Consider the following 20,822-nt stretch of genomic DNA (forward strand, 5'->3'; position numbering starts at 1 on the left):
TTAAATACTGAGCATAAAATAATGAGCACCTTATTTAAATTAAATATGACGTGTTGCTCAAATAAAAATACATAATAAAATAATGTTACTTTTTTATAATTTATTCTTAAGATTAAAATAATACTTATTTTCATATAGTTAAATTTAAATTAACGAATAAAAATGTCTAGAATCAATCACTTTTTCCGTTATTTCGTTTAAAATTAAACCATAATAAATTACTTATACAAATAAATGTAGATATTACAATATTGTTATATTAAGCGTTTTTATCAGAATACATTGTAACACTGTGTATTGAATAAAAACTACACAAATATATTATTTTAGTATTAATACAACAATAATTTACTATCAGCTAAGTACAGTTACACGATATAGCTACACACATTCATTGATTTTCAGGTTTATTATATTTTACTTGCAAAAACCTAAACTCAATTATTGATTTTAGATTTAAAATTTATAATTTAATAGCTAACCTACCTTTTACCCTCGACTAAGCCTTTAAATCTTTGAAATATTAAAAACGAAGCGAGTTATGTAGAAAAACATTTATTTTTAATTCTAGTCATAAAATATGTGTTCACTGAAAACCAATCTCAGACATTTTTGTGCTACGCCAGTTTTATCTTTCTTCGTTATTTGTTAGTTTATGTCGTGAACTATGTATTTATGTAGGTACGTTTTATATTCGCTTCCAACATATTATACTATACAATGAGTTTATTGAAACAGTTTATAACGGTCAAACAGTTCAATTTCCTTCAGGTCGTCCATACGTTATAGTATTATTATTTTCTTGGAAATTCGGGTAAATTGCATTTTTAGTACCTACTCAGCGTGCAATCTAATGAAGTAAAGTGTGGATTTTCATAAATGATGTATAATATGTAAATACATAATATTTTATAATTATGTATATTGTTATGGACATCACTAACAATATTTTTCTGGGTTTATTTCTGTCTATAGTCTTATAGTCTTATGATGCACGATGATGGTCGTCTGAGAATAGCGTACCACATCGGTATGGAAATTATTAATTTTTACGAGGCGAAATCATTTGAAATTTCGTGAATGTGGCTCATCGTATTTCTATGGTCGATGGGTCTACAGTTGTGGACGGTATGAAGTGTAGAGAATTTAATATGTGACAGGGAGGTGTGACGGTTTCGCTAAAAAAAAAAAAAAAGAACCCTATTCAACATGGTCGTAGTCTAAGGAATAGTGAAAATACATTAGGACCGTGATCCAGTTGAAATATTACGTTAATAACACAATATTATAATATATTATATAATATTTATACTTATATGTATACAATTATATACATAATACATATTATATTTAGTATTTTAAAGATTAAGTATGCAAAAAATATGTGATTTCATATTACTTATAAAATATAAATATAATATAGTCTATAACAACAATTTTACTGACCCACTTAAAATAACTGGATGTATTTTATCCAATGTAAATCAAGATATCTTATAAATTTTTAGATTTTTTTAACTTCATTATTATAATAACTAATTTAAACATATTGTTTACATTTTGTACAAATAGGTACACCTAAAGTTGTAATTTGTTTTATTATTATTTTTTTTTAAGATGTATTTCTGTCATTGCAATTTAGTTGATTCAGGAAGTTTAGAGTTTCAATTTAGTTTTTTTTTTTTTTGATAAAATCAAAGGACGTGTTCCAAAAACCTAAACTCATTTAAAACTATTTAACTTCATTTGAAGTTTTATTTAACTTGTTTTTGACTGTAGTTCCGCAGTGATGATAGTAAAGACAAAAATAATAGTTATAAGAAAGTAGAATGATGTGTTAGGTAAGGTTGTTTTAACCAACTACATTACTTACAAAGTATAATGCATCGAGCAAAATACGTTTTCCTAAAGGTATATAGCAACCAATTGTTTATAATATACTATTATATCTTATAAGGTTCTTTTGCGCTATGCCAGTATCAATTACTAACTACAATTTCAGTCATTTACATAAAATAAGTAAATGATTAAGTCATTTATACATTATACTATACAACATTAACTGTACTAGTAGTTTGTTTGAAATATAAATTATCAATATTGATTATATTGAGGCAGTGCAAAAATAACTACAGGAGAAAATGTTTATTCAATCAATCAGCCATAACAAATTAACGAAATTTGTTATGAAATATCTGAATCCGTTTTTAATAACATTATTTGTTTTGTTTACAAATAATAGTTGCTCTCAATAATTCATTTCTTGGAACGTTTTGAGAGTATTGTTAAATTCGATTATTGTACACATTTAAGTGCATGTAAATCGTGTAAGTGTTGTGTGAGCTGTTACGAATTTGTATTAAGTGTCACAAACATTAAAAAATATGTGATATTTTCACCATTATTTAAAAAAAAAAAAATCAAAGTATTAATTTAAATTATAATCTTAAATTATCGAAGAAATAAAGGTTATTCAAATTACCACAACGTCTATATTATAGAAGCCGACTACGACAGAGGTTTTGTACAAGTTTTAAGAATACAATTCTAAAAATGAAAATTTAAAAAATTATTTGAACACATCTTATTATAAATGCAAAAGTTGTTTATTTTGAAAACAAATAACATTAATAATAACAGTAGTATTATACAGTTCTGAAAACACAGTGGTATCTTTTTTATGGCTTTTTAAATAAATGAAAATGATCCTAATTTTAATTTTTTTTAAATCATATATTATAACAATATCCCCTGGCAATATTTAATCGTGAAATATAAAAAAAAATGTCAATCTTTGAAAATTATTTGAAAAATTCTTTTATAAACGATTTTAAAAATTATTATATAACAATACCTATAGATAGATTTAATATAAATTGGTAATATATTGTATCTTTTTAATACTTATTCAACGTAGAAATAAAAACACGAATGATTGCTAACCATAACAAAATAAATTAAAAATATAATTAAAAAACTTAAAATTTCTATTATATACGAATCTTTTTTATTTTTGTTATTCCTTATATAATATAACATATTTTTCTAAAATTTTATTTTTTATTTCAAAATTTCAGATTACTCGAGTCAAATAAAATATCGTTCGTTATACAGAAGATTTATAATACTTATGAAAAAAAAATTTATTATCTCGATGATAAATACGTCAATAACGCTGTTGGTAGATACATTATTTTTTTTCTTTTGGAGAACGCGCTTATGTTACACAGCGCTTGATCATTATACCACACACATTACTCTTTTTATTGCTTCGAAATCCTTTAACCCCAAATGGTTCATTATTGATCATTCAGACTATTCTGAGTGTACGAAAGTGCTCTCTGAAATAATGCATTATGATACGAGTATTTATGACTGATGACTTTTATATTAAACGCAGAAGTATTCTGTCCAGATATTATTTTTAGAGATTGCTATATGAGATCGCGCGCAGACTAAAATATTGTTCTGGGAGAGTAATGTTAACAGGCAGATGCCTTTATGAGAAAGCTATGCAATTGATAATCTGTCATCAGGGCCATTGCACTTGTTTAGGATCAGGCGTACGGGCATATTCGGGTCACGTAAAATATTTTCGCGTTTGGCGGGTGAAATGTATAAATGTCCAGGAAAAATATTACAAGTGTGCGGCAACAAACTACGAGCTTTCTTATAACAATATAATATTGCAGTCGGAGATAATTTATTTGGACGAGTAGTAGAGAGGTATTCTTTGAAGAAATTTAGTACTCCGTCACTTCACGGAAGGGGGGTGCAGCTTTCCCGTTTGTCGAGTAGCTGGATTTAATTAAAGGATATTGTTGAATTTCAGTAGCACTAACAACCGTACTTGCTACCCAACATTTCTCCGTCACGGCGAGAAATAATGAGCGAACAGCACCAGTCATGGTGAATATACATTTATGTGTAAGTATAACTACGAACCCTGGAGCCGCTGCTCCGAAGTCACAGTGCAAAACAAAATGGAATTTAATCGACTGTGTAAGGAACGTTGGAGGTGTGAAGAACGTTAAAATGTAATAAACGAAAAACCGTCATTCGCGCCCTCGGCAACCCCTAACCCACAACCTGAAAGAGTGGACATTAAATATGTAAGTCACATTAAAAGTCCATTATATTATACTATATCAGCGGACAATGGTCAGCTTATCGAATAACACACGGAAGGCCGTGACAGGAAAATCGCGCGAAACAACTACGGTGATATGGTTACGAATATATAGAGGAGGAATATTGGGTAATTTTAAAAATTATCAGATGAATATATCTATTTATATTTTATGAATTATGTATATTATTAAGCTTATAATGAACTAAATTTAATAATCTGATAATTATACAATGTTATACGAATAATGATGTGTAGACAACGTACTGATTTTTATTTTATTTATGTGTTTACATTGTGACAACACAAGATAATAATGAATATGGTGTAGTACGCACAGCATATTATACATATTATAGGTGAATGTATAATATATATCATCACCTAAACAATATAATATAATTTGGATGTATACATATTTTTTTAATAACTCTATTCGAATTTTTTTTTTTAACAAAATTCTATATTTAGTCATATGTTACAATATAGAACAATAAGCTTAAGTAATAACATAACAAAATAAAAATAAATACAATTTTATTAAATATTGAAAATTCAACGATTTTACCTATCTTTTGTATCATGATATTAAAATATAATATTACGTGTATAATATTGTGAAGTAATAATAATATAATAATATTATTATTAGCTGTAATTTCCATGTTTGGTCATGCAATAAATGATTAATTATAGAATATAGCAGTCATCGCTCGATGTATTTCAGTAATTGCAAATGTATTAAATTCATAAGCAAACTATTTTAGCCAGTTGAGCATTATAAATCCAGAAAAATGAACAACAAATGTAAACAACAAAATGTTAACCATACGAAATGAGTTTGACGGGCTTATACCTATTTCCTCGTCGTTTAATTTTCCTGGGACAGGAGTTGGAATTCTATAAAATTATGTTGAAATTCTGATGTGTAGTTTTCTTTGTAAATTAAATAAAAAGCCGCTTGTCGATTGGATTATTGTTTAATTGTTTGATAACTTGTGAGAAAAATACCCATTTTAACTTGTTGGTATGTGATAATTACTGCTAAAACGTTTCACTCTATTTAAAAAGTTTTCCAATTTTAACGCAAAGAACATGATATAAAAAAAAAAATTATGGAATACAATTATAGTAGCCTAAATCACTACGTGCAAACTATTCTACCTGAAAATATCTGTTCAGCCGTTCCAAAGATTATCCCAAACTCTATATATTAATATTACATTTTAGTTTTATGTGTATAAAATGTGACACATTTAATTTTATTTAATTTTGATAATTCGTACTACATCATACTAACACTAACTTTAGTCCTATGTACTTGAAAAGTGTTTTGTAATAAAAAAAAATAATAATTAGTATTGCAGAATAATAATTAAAATATTATTGAAAATCGACTTAAATATGTAAATAAAATTGTTTAAGATATGCTTCTTTTGGAACTCTTAAATCTCATTATTTGAAGATCACCAAAAAAATATAAAAATATGATAATTTATATTTTATCTACAATCTACATTATAAGTATTAATAACGGGAAACTGAATTTTTGAAAATTATAAAAAAAAAAAAAATTAATATTGTTAATTTTGCAAATATTGTTGAGCTAAAATATCGGATGTTTTGTTTAATATAAAAATAATAACTATATTGTAATAATTTCGAAAAGTATATTATATTTTGTCTAAAAATTAAGGTTAACTTCTGCTATTATATTTCAGTCGACAATGTTTCAATAATTTAAGAAAATCGATTTATTTTTTAGATGGGAAGTAGTTGCGTTTCCTTCTTCTGACATTTTGACTGTTTGTCAACCAACAATCTTAAGAAATGTGTATACTATAGCTGTCTATTTACACACCAAACTTTCCGCAACTTCACTTGAAAATTGTTATGTACTTTTAAAGAAGGTATTCGATAGGCTTATATTTTTTTCATGATATAATTTTTTTTTTGCCTAACAACGTGACACATCTTACCTGTATGTATTATTTAAAAAAATGTTACGTTTTTATTTATCCAAAAGAGTTTTAATAAATGATTTGATTATTTGCACCGACGAATGAAATAATTAAAGTAATAAGTTCAACTTTTTAGACTATATAATCGTTAATTAGGTAATCATTTTTATATTATAATGATAATTGAACGGACAGTTAATATAGAATAATATTATGACCTTCGAATACTTTAAAATATACATTTTATTATAAAAAAATAATAAGGCTCAAAATATCATATTCATTTAAGCATTTTTAACTCTTAGACAAGTAGTGTAGGGGTACTTGTTTATTGTAAATTTTTAGATTATTATCATTATTTTTTTTTTTTTTTTTTGTTCTTTAGATGAAACTTTGCGATTGCGCATAATTTTGTGATATTAAATTAAACAACAATACAATATCATTATTAGGACTACTTACCTTATCATCGCCCATTTGTAGGACGTCGTGGACACCATCCAATGTGGTCAGGAAATGGTACAGGTTGCCGCCCAAACTCTTCAGTGCTCGAATTTGCCGGTCGTCGTGGCATTCTTGTATGAGCGTCGCGCCCACGGTTTCGATTACTTTGGCACCGTCACCTGCCGGGTGGGGAAAAAAATCAAATAAATTATTCACAACGTCATTGGCAGATGGTTTTCTTTATTTTATCTTCTTAAATGTAAAATCACAACGACAAAAAATGTATAGTAATAGTGCAATAAAGTAGCTAGAATGTATGTATAATAATAATAATAATAACGAAAGGCATAGAAAATGGTTTTAAATCCAGCAAGAATGATAAACCATACCGTAATATGCATTTATTTTTTGTAAGAGTTATCAACGCGTGTCAGAATATTTCGCTTACAGATTTGAAAGAAACGCTAACACACGTTCAAGTCATGATTGCCGTCTAAATGCACAATATGAGACATTGCCCTTTTGTTTTATTGCGAATATAATACGCATACAATTATTATAATTTTTTATAAATTATAATATATTATGAATTTTTATTCATCGTGACAATTATAATTTGTTTTTTTGAAATAATTATACAAATAAAACTTTTTTAAATATGATTTATGGTATTTGGCCAACTTTCTGATGGATTAATACAACTCAGCATTAGTATTTGATCTAACTCCTCTAGCTATAGTTATAATTTTAAATTAAATTAAAACATAAAAATTGTTTTTAAATTTCATCTATCTTTTGGCTGCCTAGAATAAGTACTTACTTATTTTTATTTGTATAGCTATAAACCTCCGAGACCTCTCAAGACTTTAAGTAGTGAATACATATCTTTCCTAATGAACCCTTGCTGGAGTGTTACTTTAATCAAAGCACTTCAAATTTAAGCTTATACTTTCGAACTCAATATAAAATTGATGTTCTTCTCTCATTCTTTAATTTAGCAGAAAACTGTAATACGTAGTACTTTTTTTTATACAATTTATAATAAAAATTCGCTTTCATAGTTGTAGCATAATTTGTTGAATCGAACATTTGGAATAAAAATTAAATTCGTATTTAAACAAAAATAATACTTTTATTAAAACATTTTGATTTGAAAAAAATCTGAATTATTCATCAATTTTCTTTTAGTTTTTCTTTAAGTTTAGTTCTTTCATTTTAATAAATTTAAATTAACTAATTTATTATTTTGAACATAAAAACCAATTATTTATATTATATAAATTAAAAATTGTAATTAATGTTTCTCTTGTATAACTTGAATTTATTTTAATAACTAGTTAATAGGTAATATTTTTTGATTTATTGTTTATAAAATAAAAAAATAAAACAAATATATTTTACAATATAATTTAAAAAAATACAATAATAGTTACATCATATTCTACAGTATATCTACTGGGTTGAAATCATTTTAATAGTTTCTTTTAAAAATTTTAGGTTTATGAGATAATTTGAATACCTCAAACACTAAGGCTATAATACTATCCATAAAGTTAATGTTATAATTATAAGTAATAGTCTAATAAACTATTTAAAAATATAGAAAACTTTAGTTATTTGTAAATATTTTAATTAATTAATTCAATATTTAAAAATACTATAAAAATATAGTTTTTATAATTTTTAATATTTTATACATAGTAATTAATTTAATGAAAAATAAATAAATTGTTAAATTTTAACATTACTTATGTTCGGAATTTATATGGACTGACTGTAGATTATTGAGGCATAGAGTAAATTGTATAGTATATTTATTTTTATATAACTATTTTAAATAATACTATAAGTAGTATTAATTATTCAAAATTAAGTTGTAATTTCAATTAATTCTACCCTTTTAAAAATGTATATGTTCTTGATTATCCTGTTTATTAATTTCATATTGAATGTATATAGTTTTTTTTTTTTTAAACTATAGGTTAAATCAAAATTCAATGTGTGCTATTTAATAAGATAATGATTCCATCTCATAGTAACACATTTACATTCAATCACATGCTTTCAAACTGTACATTGTACATGTCATAATAACGCTTCTGCTATTATCACTATTTGTATTGTTTATTAAAACTATTTTTAATATTGTTTGATTTACTTTATTACACCATTGTGAAAATATAACTCATATCACAAGACAATGCATAATAACTTTAAATTTATGTAATAATATATCGTATATGTAAACATAACTCAGACAGTGGATGTATCATATTATAGCAATTATTTATTCAGGCACTAAATTAAAAGTTACCTCTGTTTTCATTTATTTTTATAATGTTGAATTTGTTTGAAAAAAAGTAAGCCTTAGTTCGTTAGTGGTATTTAATTTTGAAAAAATCAAAAACACTGTCTGCTAAAGTACAAGTGTAACTAACAATTGTATTTAACAGACATTTTTTCATATGAATATACATTTAAATTTATATAATGCTATGACACATCATATATATGTATATATGTATCTATTATTGTGTATTTATGAATTTTATAACAACTAGAAAAACTATTAATTTAAAAAATATCATATTTGGTTAGACTAACTATTAAATTATACTAAAAAAATAATATTTTTAACGGTTGCCTAATAAAGTGTGATTTATTCTTATACATAACAAGTAATTATAATTATAATTATTTTCGTACATTTTTTATATCATTGTCATAAAATGTCTTCAACGACACTAAACAAATAAAACCCAGATTAATTCAATATATGACACCTCCAACTCGTTATAATATCAATTTTATTAATCTACTGGAAATAATTATGGTGTTGTTGGTATAAATATAGGTGAGTCAGGCTAATAATCATAATAACTCACTTGATTGTCATTTCCCTCTATAAGAAATAAAAAATTTAAAATAATTCATGTGATATATACATTTAACTTCAGATATGTATATAACTCATACGTTTTTTATATAATATATACAATTACATTCCTTAGAACTCTACAAAATAATAAAATTAAAACCTAAAATAAAATAAACAATTTTTGTATAATTTTTGTTTATATAAATTTATAATAGATTAACAGATAATAATTTATATGTGTAATAATATAAAATGTATGCAATTGTTTATCATTATGTAAATAATAACTTGACCATATTAACCTGTAAGTTATGATATTATGTTTACTTAATTATTCAATTTAAATGAGTATAAATTAAAAGTTAAAACAACACGGCACAAATTCATCAAAAACTTTGAGTACGAAATTGCGCAAATAAATTCATTAGTTTATAGTGTTTATACTTTATCGTTACTGATGAAAAATATCTAAATTGTTGAATGTTTTAACGGAAAGTATAATTCGTAATTTCTAAATTTAACTATACAAAGTCGACAACATTGCATAGTTTTTGTCGTACTTTATTTCCTCACTTAAGTTTGTATGCCAAAATCATGGCCCCAGAACATATTATTATGGTACCCACTTATATTATACTATTGTATTTCAAATATAAATATTGGCAAACGACATAATTTCTTATATATGTATATGGCTTAAATTTGTCCACTATCCTTACAAATAACGAAACTACTATCTTTTTTTAAAATAAAACATCTATACATGATATACTTTGTAGTTTAGTATAGCTAATGCAAACTGAAACTATTTTCAATTTGATTTAAGCATATTTTATTTTGTCTTGATCAGTATTGTTGTTTTGAGTTTCTGATAGTGCTCTCTGAATTTATTCCAAGTAGAACAATTTCAATTTGTTTCAAATCAAAGTTTTTGCGTCGTAGAATAAACATTACTATTATAGTTTACAAAACGTGGAGCTTAATATTATTGATAATACCAAATTCAACGCATCGATTAGTTCACCTAGTGATATCGATATTGATGGTATCGAAAACGTTTTGCCATTACATCTAAATCTTTTTCCATCGCTATAATATACATGATATTCATATTATATTTGTCCGGTTTTGCTGGTTTCACTGCCACGTAAATCATCATAGCATATTTATTGTCGTATCAGAAAAACCAAAATTCATAATTTTTTGGTTTTATATTTTGTAATGATAGCAAGAGACCAGCCGACGTAAAAACGGATCCTGGTATACTGGCGGAAGCTAAGAGGTAAAAATATTTTACGGTCAGAACGGGGCACCGTATCTGTCAAAGTTGGTTACGGGCGGGTAGTATGGTACACTATAGGTATTTTACCGTCGCGCAGCAGGAGTTAGTGCAGAAATTTTGTTTTACGAAATATTTATTAAAAGTCAGTGGCTGTTGTACGTATGTGTATGTGCGTGCGCGGTTGGCGACCTCGTCAATATCGGTAGTTCTCTGCTGCAGCGGTGGTAACGGATTATGTCTACCGATCTTGTTTTGCCATTTAGTTTCCGATAAATCAACAAATCTGAAAACGGCGCTTGCCCTACAACCACCAATGACACCATTTTATTTATTGCTTCGTCTGTGGTGTGAGCTTTTGGGGACCGGTCAGATTGTCACTGCGAGCACCTGCTGCGCGTTTCAACGAGATTTCACAGTCATATGGTCGCTAACTCGATCGTCCCATGCTCATGAAAATATCTATTTAAAATATTTAGGTACCTAACTATATACATGTTTTTTTCCTACTAAAATCTATGTACTTATGACGACCATATTATTAGTACGAAAATATCGGCCAAACATGTGAGAATTGACACACACTGTGTCCCTTCTACTAACGGTATATTATTATAGATATATTTACTATAATATTTGTTTAAACTTGACTTCCTCGTTTTTCCATATTGTCATAAAAAAAAAAAAATAGCTAATTTTTTAAGGTATTTTCTTTTTATCATATTTATCCAAAGTCCAATTGTGTAGTTGTTTACATATATTTCTCATCTTGATTATGATTTTTAAGTTAAAATAATTATTTATATTATAAAAGTTTATATATTAACAAAGTATAATGACTAATAATTGATTCATAAAAATTCAACTAAACGTAAATTACATTTATTTTTAAAAATAAACAGTTTATTTATAGTTTTTATTTATTAAGCTTCTTATTTTACAAAATAGTTTTGAAATATCGCTTATAAATGCATATTTTACAGTATTTTTGCTTTTAGTTTTATAAATCCATACTTGCGATATTACTTAGCTATTATTATTTAAGACTAAATTCAATATATAATAGCTAGTTTATTACGATAAACGCTATTTCGTACATCAAACATTACACATAATGCATATACGATCCAATTGAAATCTAATCCATTGTGAACATGCAGATATAGTTAAACTACACGAAGTCTAAAGCTGATAAGTAAACTAAACAACTCCACACTCGGTTAAGCTTTAGTTCATAACACAGTAAATCGTACTCTTACCCATTAAAGTGGGAATTTTCGCTTTATGATAGTTGAAAACGGTGCGTATAAAACGACGCAATTAAACACATCATAATGACGTATACTGCGACCATAATAGGAAATAATAATAAAGTTTGTCGTATTGTCTTAAGATCATTATACTATAATGGATACGAATCGTCTAATTGTTTTAAATATTATTAAACTATGAACTATAATGATGATTATACGTAATATAATAATATGTATAGTGTATATTATTGAATTTATCACACCAAACCTAAATAAGACGAGGCTACTTTTTAATAATTATTGTCCATGCGTTATTTCACAATTACGACTGACGCGTCATAATCCATGTTAATTATGCATACCTCAAATTTGAATGCGTTTATTTATTATATTATTGAGAATAATTATAGACATCACGTCTTATCGCTGTCTTTATATAGATACGTTATATAAAAAAAACATGGTTGTTTTCAGAATTTATAATAATAATTTATATTGTCGTATTTGAAAAGAGGATCTGTGATGAAAAAAATATTTAATTTTGTGTAAAAATGCAATTAAATTATGACAGCTGTAAGATGAAATAGCATAATGAGGACAAATTTTAATCTCTAGAAGCAAAACTTATTTTCTAAAACAAAATTAAGCATATTGTGATCTTAATTTAATTTAAATAAATAATTTATAATATATCTAGTTAAACAAAATTAGTGTTGTGTACTTTACACAATATATTTATTTACCGGACAATATTACTAATAAATTTACAAATGTATGTTAAATTTATACATTTATACCCATTACATTTGTCATTTTTTAACAATTATTATTATTTTAATATTATAGAAAAAGATAAGAAAAATATAAAATGAAACAATATTCTTTGATCATTAATCATAATATTTAACCATTTATTGGTTATTAGTAATTCATAAAATTTCAAATTGTTATTATAATCCTAATCTATACATAAAACATGTAAAATCAAATACTTGATTTTTACACTGTAAAGAAAATTTACCAATTCATCATGTAAAATTGTTTTGGTAAATTAATTTTACTGGTAATATTGTATACGGTTAAAAAGAGATCAATTAAAAGATCCTAATATAAATATACTATAATTATGTAATTTTTATTGTTATAGGTCCTGAGATTCTTAGGTAATACTTTAAAAATAAAATTAAAAATATTAATAGAATATAACTTTTGTAGTAGTTTTTTTTTTAAACTTGAAAGTTATCAAAATATTTATTTTTTTGATTCCGAAATTAAAGTATTGAAATATACAATATTTTTTAAGACATCTTTTAATTTTACCCAACGTCAAGATAAGTTTTATTAGTTAATGAATTTAGTACATAAAAATGATATACAACTTTTATCTTTATTTAGCTATTAAAATCGAATAAAATGTTTACAGCCAACTATAAATGTTCGATAAAGAAAAATACAATTTAATTCTACAATATATACACCACTTGTTTAAAGTAGGTCATAAATACAAGTTTTATGAGAATTTAAAAATACCATTTTGTTTATTTAAAGCTGTTTATAAAATATATTGAATATTATAAAAAAAGGGAATGTGATTTTTTTTTATGGTATATATATATATATAGGTACATTGATTTAAAATGAAGTATTAGCTACAAGCAAAAAAATTCTAATATATCTTTTTTATGCTGACGTAAGTTTTTGTATCTTTATCTTCATAATTTCAGTTATAATTTATTTGATTGTGTTAACGTTCCAAAATAGAATATTTTACTATTTGAAGTATCAACCTCAAAACTTTAAAATATTTAATTGCAGAAGTAAAAAAAAATAATTTAAATTTGAAATAAATAAAAATTGTATCATATTTTCTCATTATTTAATTAGAAAATAATTTGGTATAATTTTTAAGGCGTTTAACTTACGTTATTACTATATATATATTAATCTTTTTCTTTTTATATGATCAGAAATATGAATATATTATTGAACTATAGTCTATAGGTGTCAAATATACAATAATGTAATTTAAAAGAAAAGAAACATAAACAATTATTTTAAGATTGTATCACTTGGAGATAATCATTTACATTAAAAGAATTAATTCGTACACAATATTATGTATTATACGTTTAACGTTATATAGTATTGTTTATGGCATTAGGAAATTACGACGATTCGTCTATTCAAAATGAGAAGTTTCAATAGATTAAGATATGGAAACTGGAATTTAAAATTATTACTGAGGAAATTAAAATGACAATAATCTGACAAAAAATCTTTAAGTAATATAAATGAGTATAAACATGAAATATATTAGCAACCTAAATCATAGAATTTACGAATTAAATAATCTATTGTAGTCCTAAAGTAATCTTATTCTCACATATCATAAATAATTCTTAATTTTAATTTAATTACGTATTTTCAATTTGTATGAATACTATTGAATGGTAAGATGGAAGATCAAGCTTAAAGATGCAAGCTTAAATGCATAATACACGTAGTATGTTGTTAATTTTTTTTTTTTTTTTCATTTAAATTATCTTTTAATCATTATACGACTTTTGGTTCGATATTAAAATAATTGTGTTATGTTTTTATCACAAATGAACAATTTTATAAAAATTAAACAATAATTTTCCAATGATCAAATTAATTTATCAAATAAAATAATGAACCCATTTTAATTAAAAATTAATTTTACTTTGAACATTAACTTAACAAAGTATTTCAAGTTGTTCTGAGCACTTTGTTTTATTACCCTTGTTAGTGTCTACTATTACCTATTATAGTCCGGTATTTCGGAATCAAGTGTTTAAGATGGCGGTACACTTTTACCAAAATGTATAAGCCAATGAGCAAAGTTTGGGCAAAGTTCGGTTTCGGATATTGTTCGTGTTTATCCGACCAAATACAGATTTTACCTTTTAGTTTTTCTTACATAAGTTAATTTTAAGGTAGGTATAGCTTAATATTTAGTGTAAAAAAACTTTCAGTTTGTTTTGTGCAAACTTATTGTAAATTATCATTATATGAAATCGAAACATTTGAATTATCAATTGTTTGTATACGTAGTTTTTTCTTCTTATTTTTTTATATATTTAAAACTTTTTTTTTTATTAAATCACTTTAATATATTTTATAGAATGAATTATTGAATACAAACATAATAAATGTTTAATAATATATTAGATAGACTTAAAAAAATCCATAATATACGTCTTATTGTTAACATGTATTATATAAGTAATATAATGAGTTTTAAATATAAGTATTAAAATTGTTAACGATTTACGAAAGCATATTATAATACATTCTATGATTAAGTTTTTAATGTATTATAATAAAATATATAACATGTATATAATGTATTTAAATACCATTAATAATATCCGGTTTAACAGAATAACTTTATGAATTGTAAATAGGATTGTGTGGAATTGTCTTAACTTATTATATATTATATAATTATATTATAATAATAATTATTATTATTATATTATTATGTATTAACTTATTAATATAAACGAATAGATCGATTAGAAATATTTTTTATGTTTGGATTACGGTTGGTTCATTTAAAACCATGATAAATACATGAATATAAACCAACTTTCCTAAATGTTGATTAATTTTTGTTAATTTAATTGAATATTAATACAATTGGTAAATGCAACAAAAATTATAATGAATAGTGAATGAACGAAAGTATTTGCCATTCACTTGACAATAGTTCTTAAATGAACTACATATTCACGTTTATTGCATGCTATTTTTCACCATTGGAATAAAATAGACTACGGATTGTAATGTCTAGAAGATTATTGCATAAAGCTGCTGGTAAGAGGATTCAGAAAGAAGTTCAATGATTATAATCCTTCATTTTAAACATTTCATATTTTCAATTTTGCATCTTTTACTTTAATAGTAGTAACACAGCACATTTTGTATTTTATTTTTAGCTTCAATATTGATGCATTAATTTTTTTAACTGATTAATAATTTCAAATTAAAATATAAATTAATAGATAAAAAAATGTATGAATTTCAAAAGTAAGAACCTATGTATTTTATAATTATATTAACAATATTTATTGTTCATATTGTAAATTATTGTTTCAGTTATTTACCTAAATATAATGTAAGAAAGATGTATTATTTTTTTTTAACCAATTGTATTTATAGGTCAAATAATTCAAGTTATTTTTTCTGAAAGTTAGAAATTTAAATGAATAAAAAATAAAATTAAACAATAAAAATAATATGTTATACACTTTTAAACTTAATACTATTTTCAGGTATTAATCCAACAAATTCATATATATTATATAATATATGGTTTTTAATATTAATCATACAATACATAAATATCGTGATATTATAAACAAATTATCTACATTATTATGTCACTAATACTTCCATTATATTTGTATAGTATATTTAGATAAAACTGACTTTTGGAATAACTTTTGTTCTAATTAAAATTTTTTTTTTTTTTATCATTACGAAACCCTAGCGCTATATGTATAATTTAATTTTTTTTTTATGTTTATTTTTTAGTAATGAAAATAAACAAATTTAAATTTGATTTAAACTTTTTTGAATACATTTAAAATAGCTAATTTGTGAATCTGATTATAAGAACAATTTTGACGGTAAAATGATTTATCTAAGCCAAGTTATTAATTTTTTAGAATTTTTTTAAAATATTTTTTTTTTTTAATTAAATTAATTTTAAAAAATATTTTTTTTTGAGAATTTCTGACATGAGTATAATTCTTAAATTATTTACTCATCATATAATATTAACAATTTTTGTCATACGTTTAAGTAGCATAATTTTTTTTTTGTCAAGTTTATCTGTTACACTCTGTATATATAAATATATAACAATGAATCGATCATTTTTCTATAATTTTAACTGTGAAGCATTTTAATGCAAAGCTGTATACCATTAAAAATATTCAATAACAGGCACATTATTGTTTTTAAATTAGCTACTAAAAAAATTAGCAGTAGAAGTGTTGGACTAATCTGTAAAATACCATTCTATGAAATATCATCAGTTTTAGATTTGTGACGAAACCTCAGTTATTGTTAATTTATGTGTTCAGAACAATAATATAAAAATAAATCTTACGGTATTCGAACATAACTAATAAAAAATGATGTCGATTTAATAACAACAATAAAATACAACTACTATAAACAATTATTTTTATATAAATTAAAAACACTTATATCCATTTTTAAATTTAAAGTAATGAATCAAGTTCTTTAATGATAGCACTAACGGTTTACAAAAGTTTTAGTCCATAAACTTTAAGATGAAAAATTGATGAAACTTATAGTTAGCGAGAAATGTTGAAAACGTAATATATATTATTATTATACAGTTTACGTACCATTAAGGGTCAAATTAGGACAGTGTCCCATCACTTCTACTTCTATTCATAAATCATATGTGTCTTTCATCATAGTAAGATTATCACGTACTTACATTATGAAGTTACATAAAATAATGAACTAAAACTGTTACAACGTTGAGTAAAGTAGATATATATGATCTAATAGTTAATCCGTAGTCCTAGTTCTTAGAATAATAAGACAATTGCAATGATATAGTTTTATTTTAAAATGATCATTAAGTATATTAATATTATGTTTTTAAACTACATAATTTATAATATATATAATATATATTTTTATGGTGGTAATCAAATCGAAAATCAGACAAGTTATATAGTGTACCTATATATATATAGGTTCTAACTTATATTAAGGATTTAACTGATTTAAGTTTATGATTATTTTAATTTATCGTGAATAAAAATATGTCTCTACTCCATAATTATATGTTAATTAGTACTCATAGTTATATATTACTCATACTTAAAACAATATTATAAAACTATCCTTTTAAACTCGTTAGCTTGATTCGTTTTACAATTAATAATAAGACCTAAAAAATTAGAATTGTACTTGAGAGTAAAATAAGGTGTACACCAATTACATATGATGTTATTATGTTAATGCTTAGTGTATAATGTATATATTACTATATTTATATTTATGATTGGATAATAAACAAAAATACCGAAGATGAATAAGTTATATAATTACCGCTTAGACTTATCGATTTGTTATTTCACATCGGTAACATTAAAGCGTATTTAGCAGTATTAAACAATTGTAGTTACACACACACACACACACACACACACACACACACACACACACACACACACACTAGAACCACGTATAAACCAAACTGTATTGACAAAAAATGAACAAATATAAAATACGGTGCTATACATATATCGACGTATCTCGGTTTTAGTGTACCTCAGTTCAATCGGCATCGATATGCCTCGCTTTGTAAACTAATTCAACCAAGATGGGCAATCCGCCTATGGCGAATTGGATGTAGCACTTGGTATACTTGTTATATTTTTGAATGTGGTTCAAACTACTTTTTAAACTTTCCTGATATCGCTAAGAACAATCTCTGAAACTTTCGTCAAAATTGGTCGAGCAGTTTTTGAGTCTATTATAATATACGAACATACTAGAATTTTCTTTAGTTGTACGTTTGAAACACAACAATAAATTAAATAGTATTTTCAATTATTAAAAAAAAAAAAAAAATGTACAGCAACGCGTGATGAATTGGCTGATTATACCAGTATAATACGTATTATAATGGTTGTATAGAACTAATATTGTATTAATTGGATAAATTCGAGATTACTTACTACATATATGATGTCAAACATAATATACTTTTTTTTCAATTAATCGTAATATTAAATAAGACATTAGTGACTAACTGGTTTTAAATTAATAGATGTCAACTATCAAGTGAATGGTGTCAAATGTTTGTAACTGTACCGTACAACTATAATAAATGTCCAAGAATTTAGAATATTTTACTTTAAGGCTTAGATCAAAGAATACAGGAAATACGATGTAAGATATCGCTCTAATCGATTCATTATACGAGATTTAAAGTGAGCATTAAACAAAAAATCATGAAGAATCGTAGCCCTACCTCTACAACTGTTAAACTTATCATCTAAACTGATTATAACAAATAATATTATAGTTATGGAATAAAATATATCAAATAAAAAATCGATAAATTCTTATTGGTTTCTACCAGGAATACAGGTATTGATGAATTAGCTCGACAGCATCGCAGTACATCCTTTCAATAATATAATTATTTGAAGGTTTCAATAATTATAATATAGAAATATCAATATATTTAAAATATGTCATTATATTTAAAACGAATGTGTCTATTATGTGTTATGAGGTAAAACACATTTGATGACTCGACACATAAACATAATATTATTATTGACAATATCTTAAACTATATTCATAATTTAGTATTAAGTATTTAAGTATAACTATTATTCTAAAATAATGTATATCTACTATAAGCTAGTTTCATTTAAAATCATTATTACCAAGAAACCAAAACCTTGAAAATGTTAAGACGATAGTTAGGTATAGAAAAACTGTTTCTTGCATTATAATTATTTTGCAAAAAATTCATCAAGTTTATGTAGAATCTTTAGTAAATAACATCTTATGAAATACATTGAAATACGATCAATTATGGAGCTTATACGTACAAATGTAATCCTAAAAGTTAAATATGATCAAATTTGTTTATAAAATAAACAATTATTGCAAATAATAACCGCTTGCAGTGAATTATTATTTTATTAAAAATTTAAAAACTGATTTCAAATAGTCTTATATTCGTGGAAATTTCTCAAGTATGCTTTTGGGAAATGTAAACAAATTATTTATCGACAGATAACTTTAACAAAATGAAATTAGTTTTAACGTCTGTGTCACAAATCAGAAATAACTATTACTGGAAGTTAGAAAGAACGATGAACAGCAAATTAATGATAGTAATAGTGAAAAAATATTACGACAGATTCCCATTAAGGATCGACGTCGTAATTTATTTAACGTTCTCTACAGTACTGGAATAGTTTTATGATTGAGTTTTTCGATCAGTTCGGGTGTCGAATGGTGGTAATATATTATGGTTTTCAATATCCGTTTATAGTAAACAAATCCTAGCAAATTTTTTCGAATACAACAATATTGGTATATATTGACGACGACAGCAATAGTGAATAACAAGAACGAATAATGCAATGTAATTAATATAGATTTATTAACTAAAATTTTAGGAGATCGCTTAGAAAACAAATATCATTATTTTGTATTATTCTACTGAATCTTCAATCACCGTATTCAGTTGGTTTGTGATCGCTCTTCAACAACCAATTATATTATTTCTACTCGTGTCCAAAATACAGAAGATATTATAGGATAGTTCACATGTGTTTGATTTTAATATTTAAATAGATATATCATAATATGAGTATAAACACTATAAACTATAATTCACTAAAATTCGTTGTATGTTTTTTGAAAATCAGAGATTATCAGAATATTTTTAAAAAACTGAAAATATGAAACAAAAAGTAATGTAATACGAGTTACAATAGGTACTTATTATAATAAACTCAAAATATTTAATAGATTTATTAAAATGAATTATCTACGTATATATTAGGTAAAATAGCTTTGAACTTTAACAAAAAAAAAATAAAATACAAGAAAATCTTTTTATTTGCAGACTATTATCACTTCTAAAAAAATATGTTAATTAAAGCTTAATCAATATACATATGAATGTATACCTATTATACCTACCTACGAGTATATTTTTAGGGTGACTTTTATATCGTTAGACAATAATTATTTCTAAACTTTAAGTGTTTAAAGTTTAGGTAAGCGAAGTAGGAAATTAAAATTTTGCATGGTATCTCCGTACCACTGCACT

General features: G+C 24.5%; 1 protein-coding gene across 1 annotated transcript in view; it reads right to left on the bottom strand.

The window, feature by feature from the left end:
- Positions 1–20,822, bottom strand: part of LOC132929609 (head-specific guanylate cyclase) — a 237,184-nt gene that overhangs the window by 135,170 nt on the left and 81,192 nt on the right. The window contains exon 5 of the mRNA XM_060995082.1: positions 6,553–6,713. Coding sequence (XP_060851065.1) covers positions 6,553–6,713 — 161 coding nt within the window. The remainder of the gene's footprint in view (positions 1–6,552; positions 6,714–20,822) is intronic.

This window comes from Rhopalosiphum padi, chromosome 4 (genome assembly GCF_020882245.1).
Source record: "Rhopalosiphum padi isolate XX-2018 chromosome 4, ASM2088224v1, whole genome shotgun sequence".
In the NCBI taxonomy this organism is placed as follows: domain Eukaryota; kingdom Metazoa; phylum Arthropoda; class Insecta; order Hemiptera; family Aphididae; genus Rhopalosiphum; species Rhopalosiphum padi.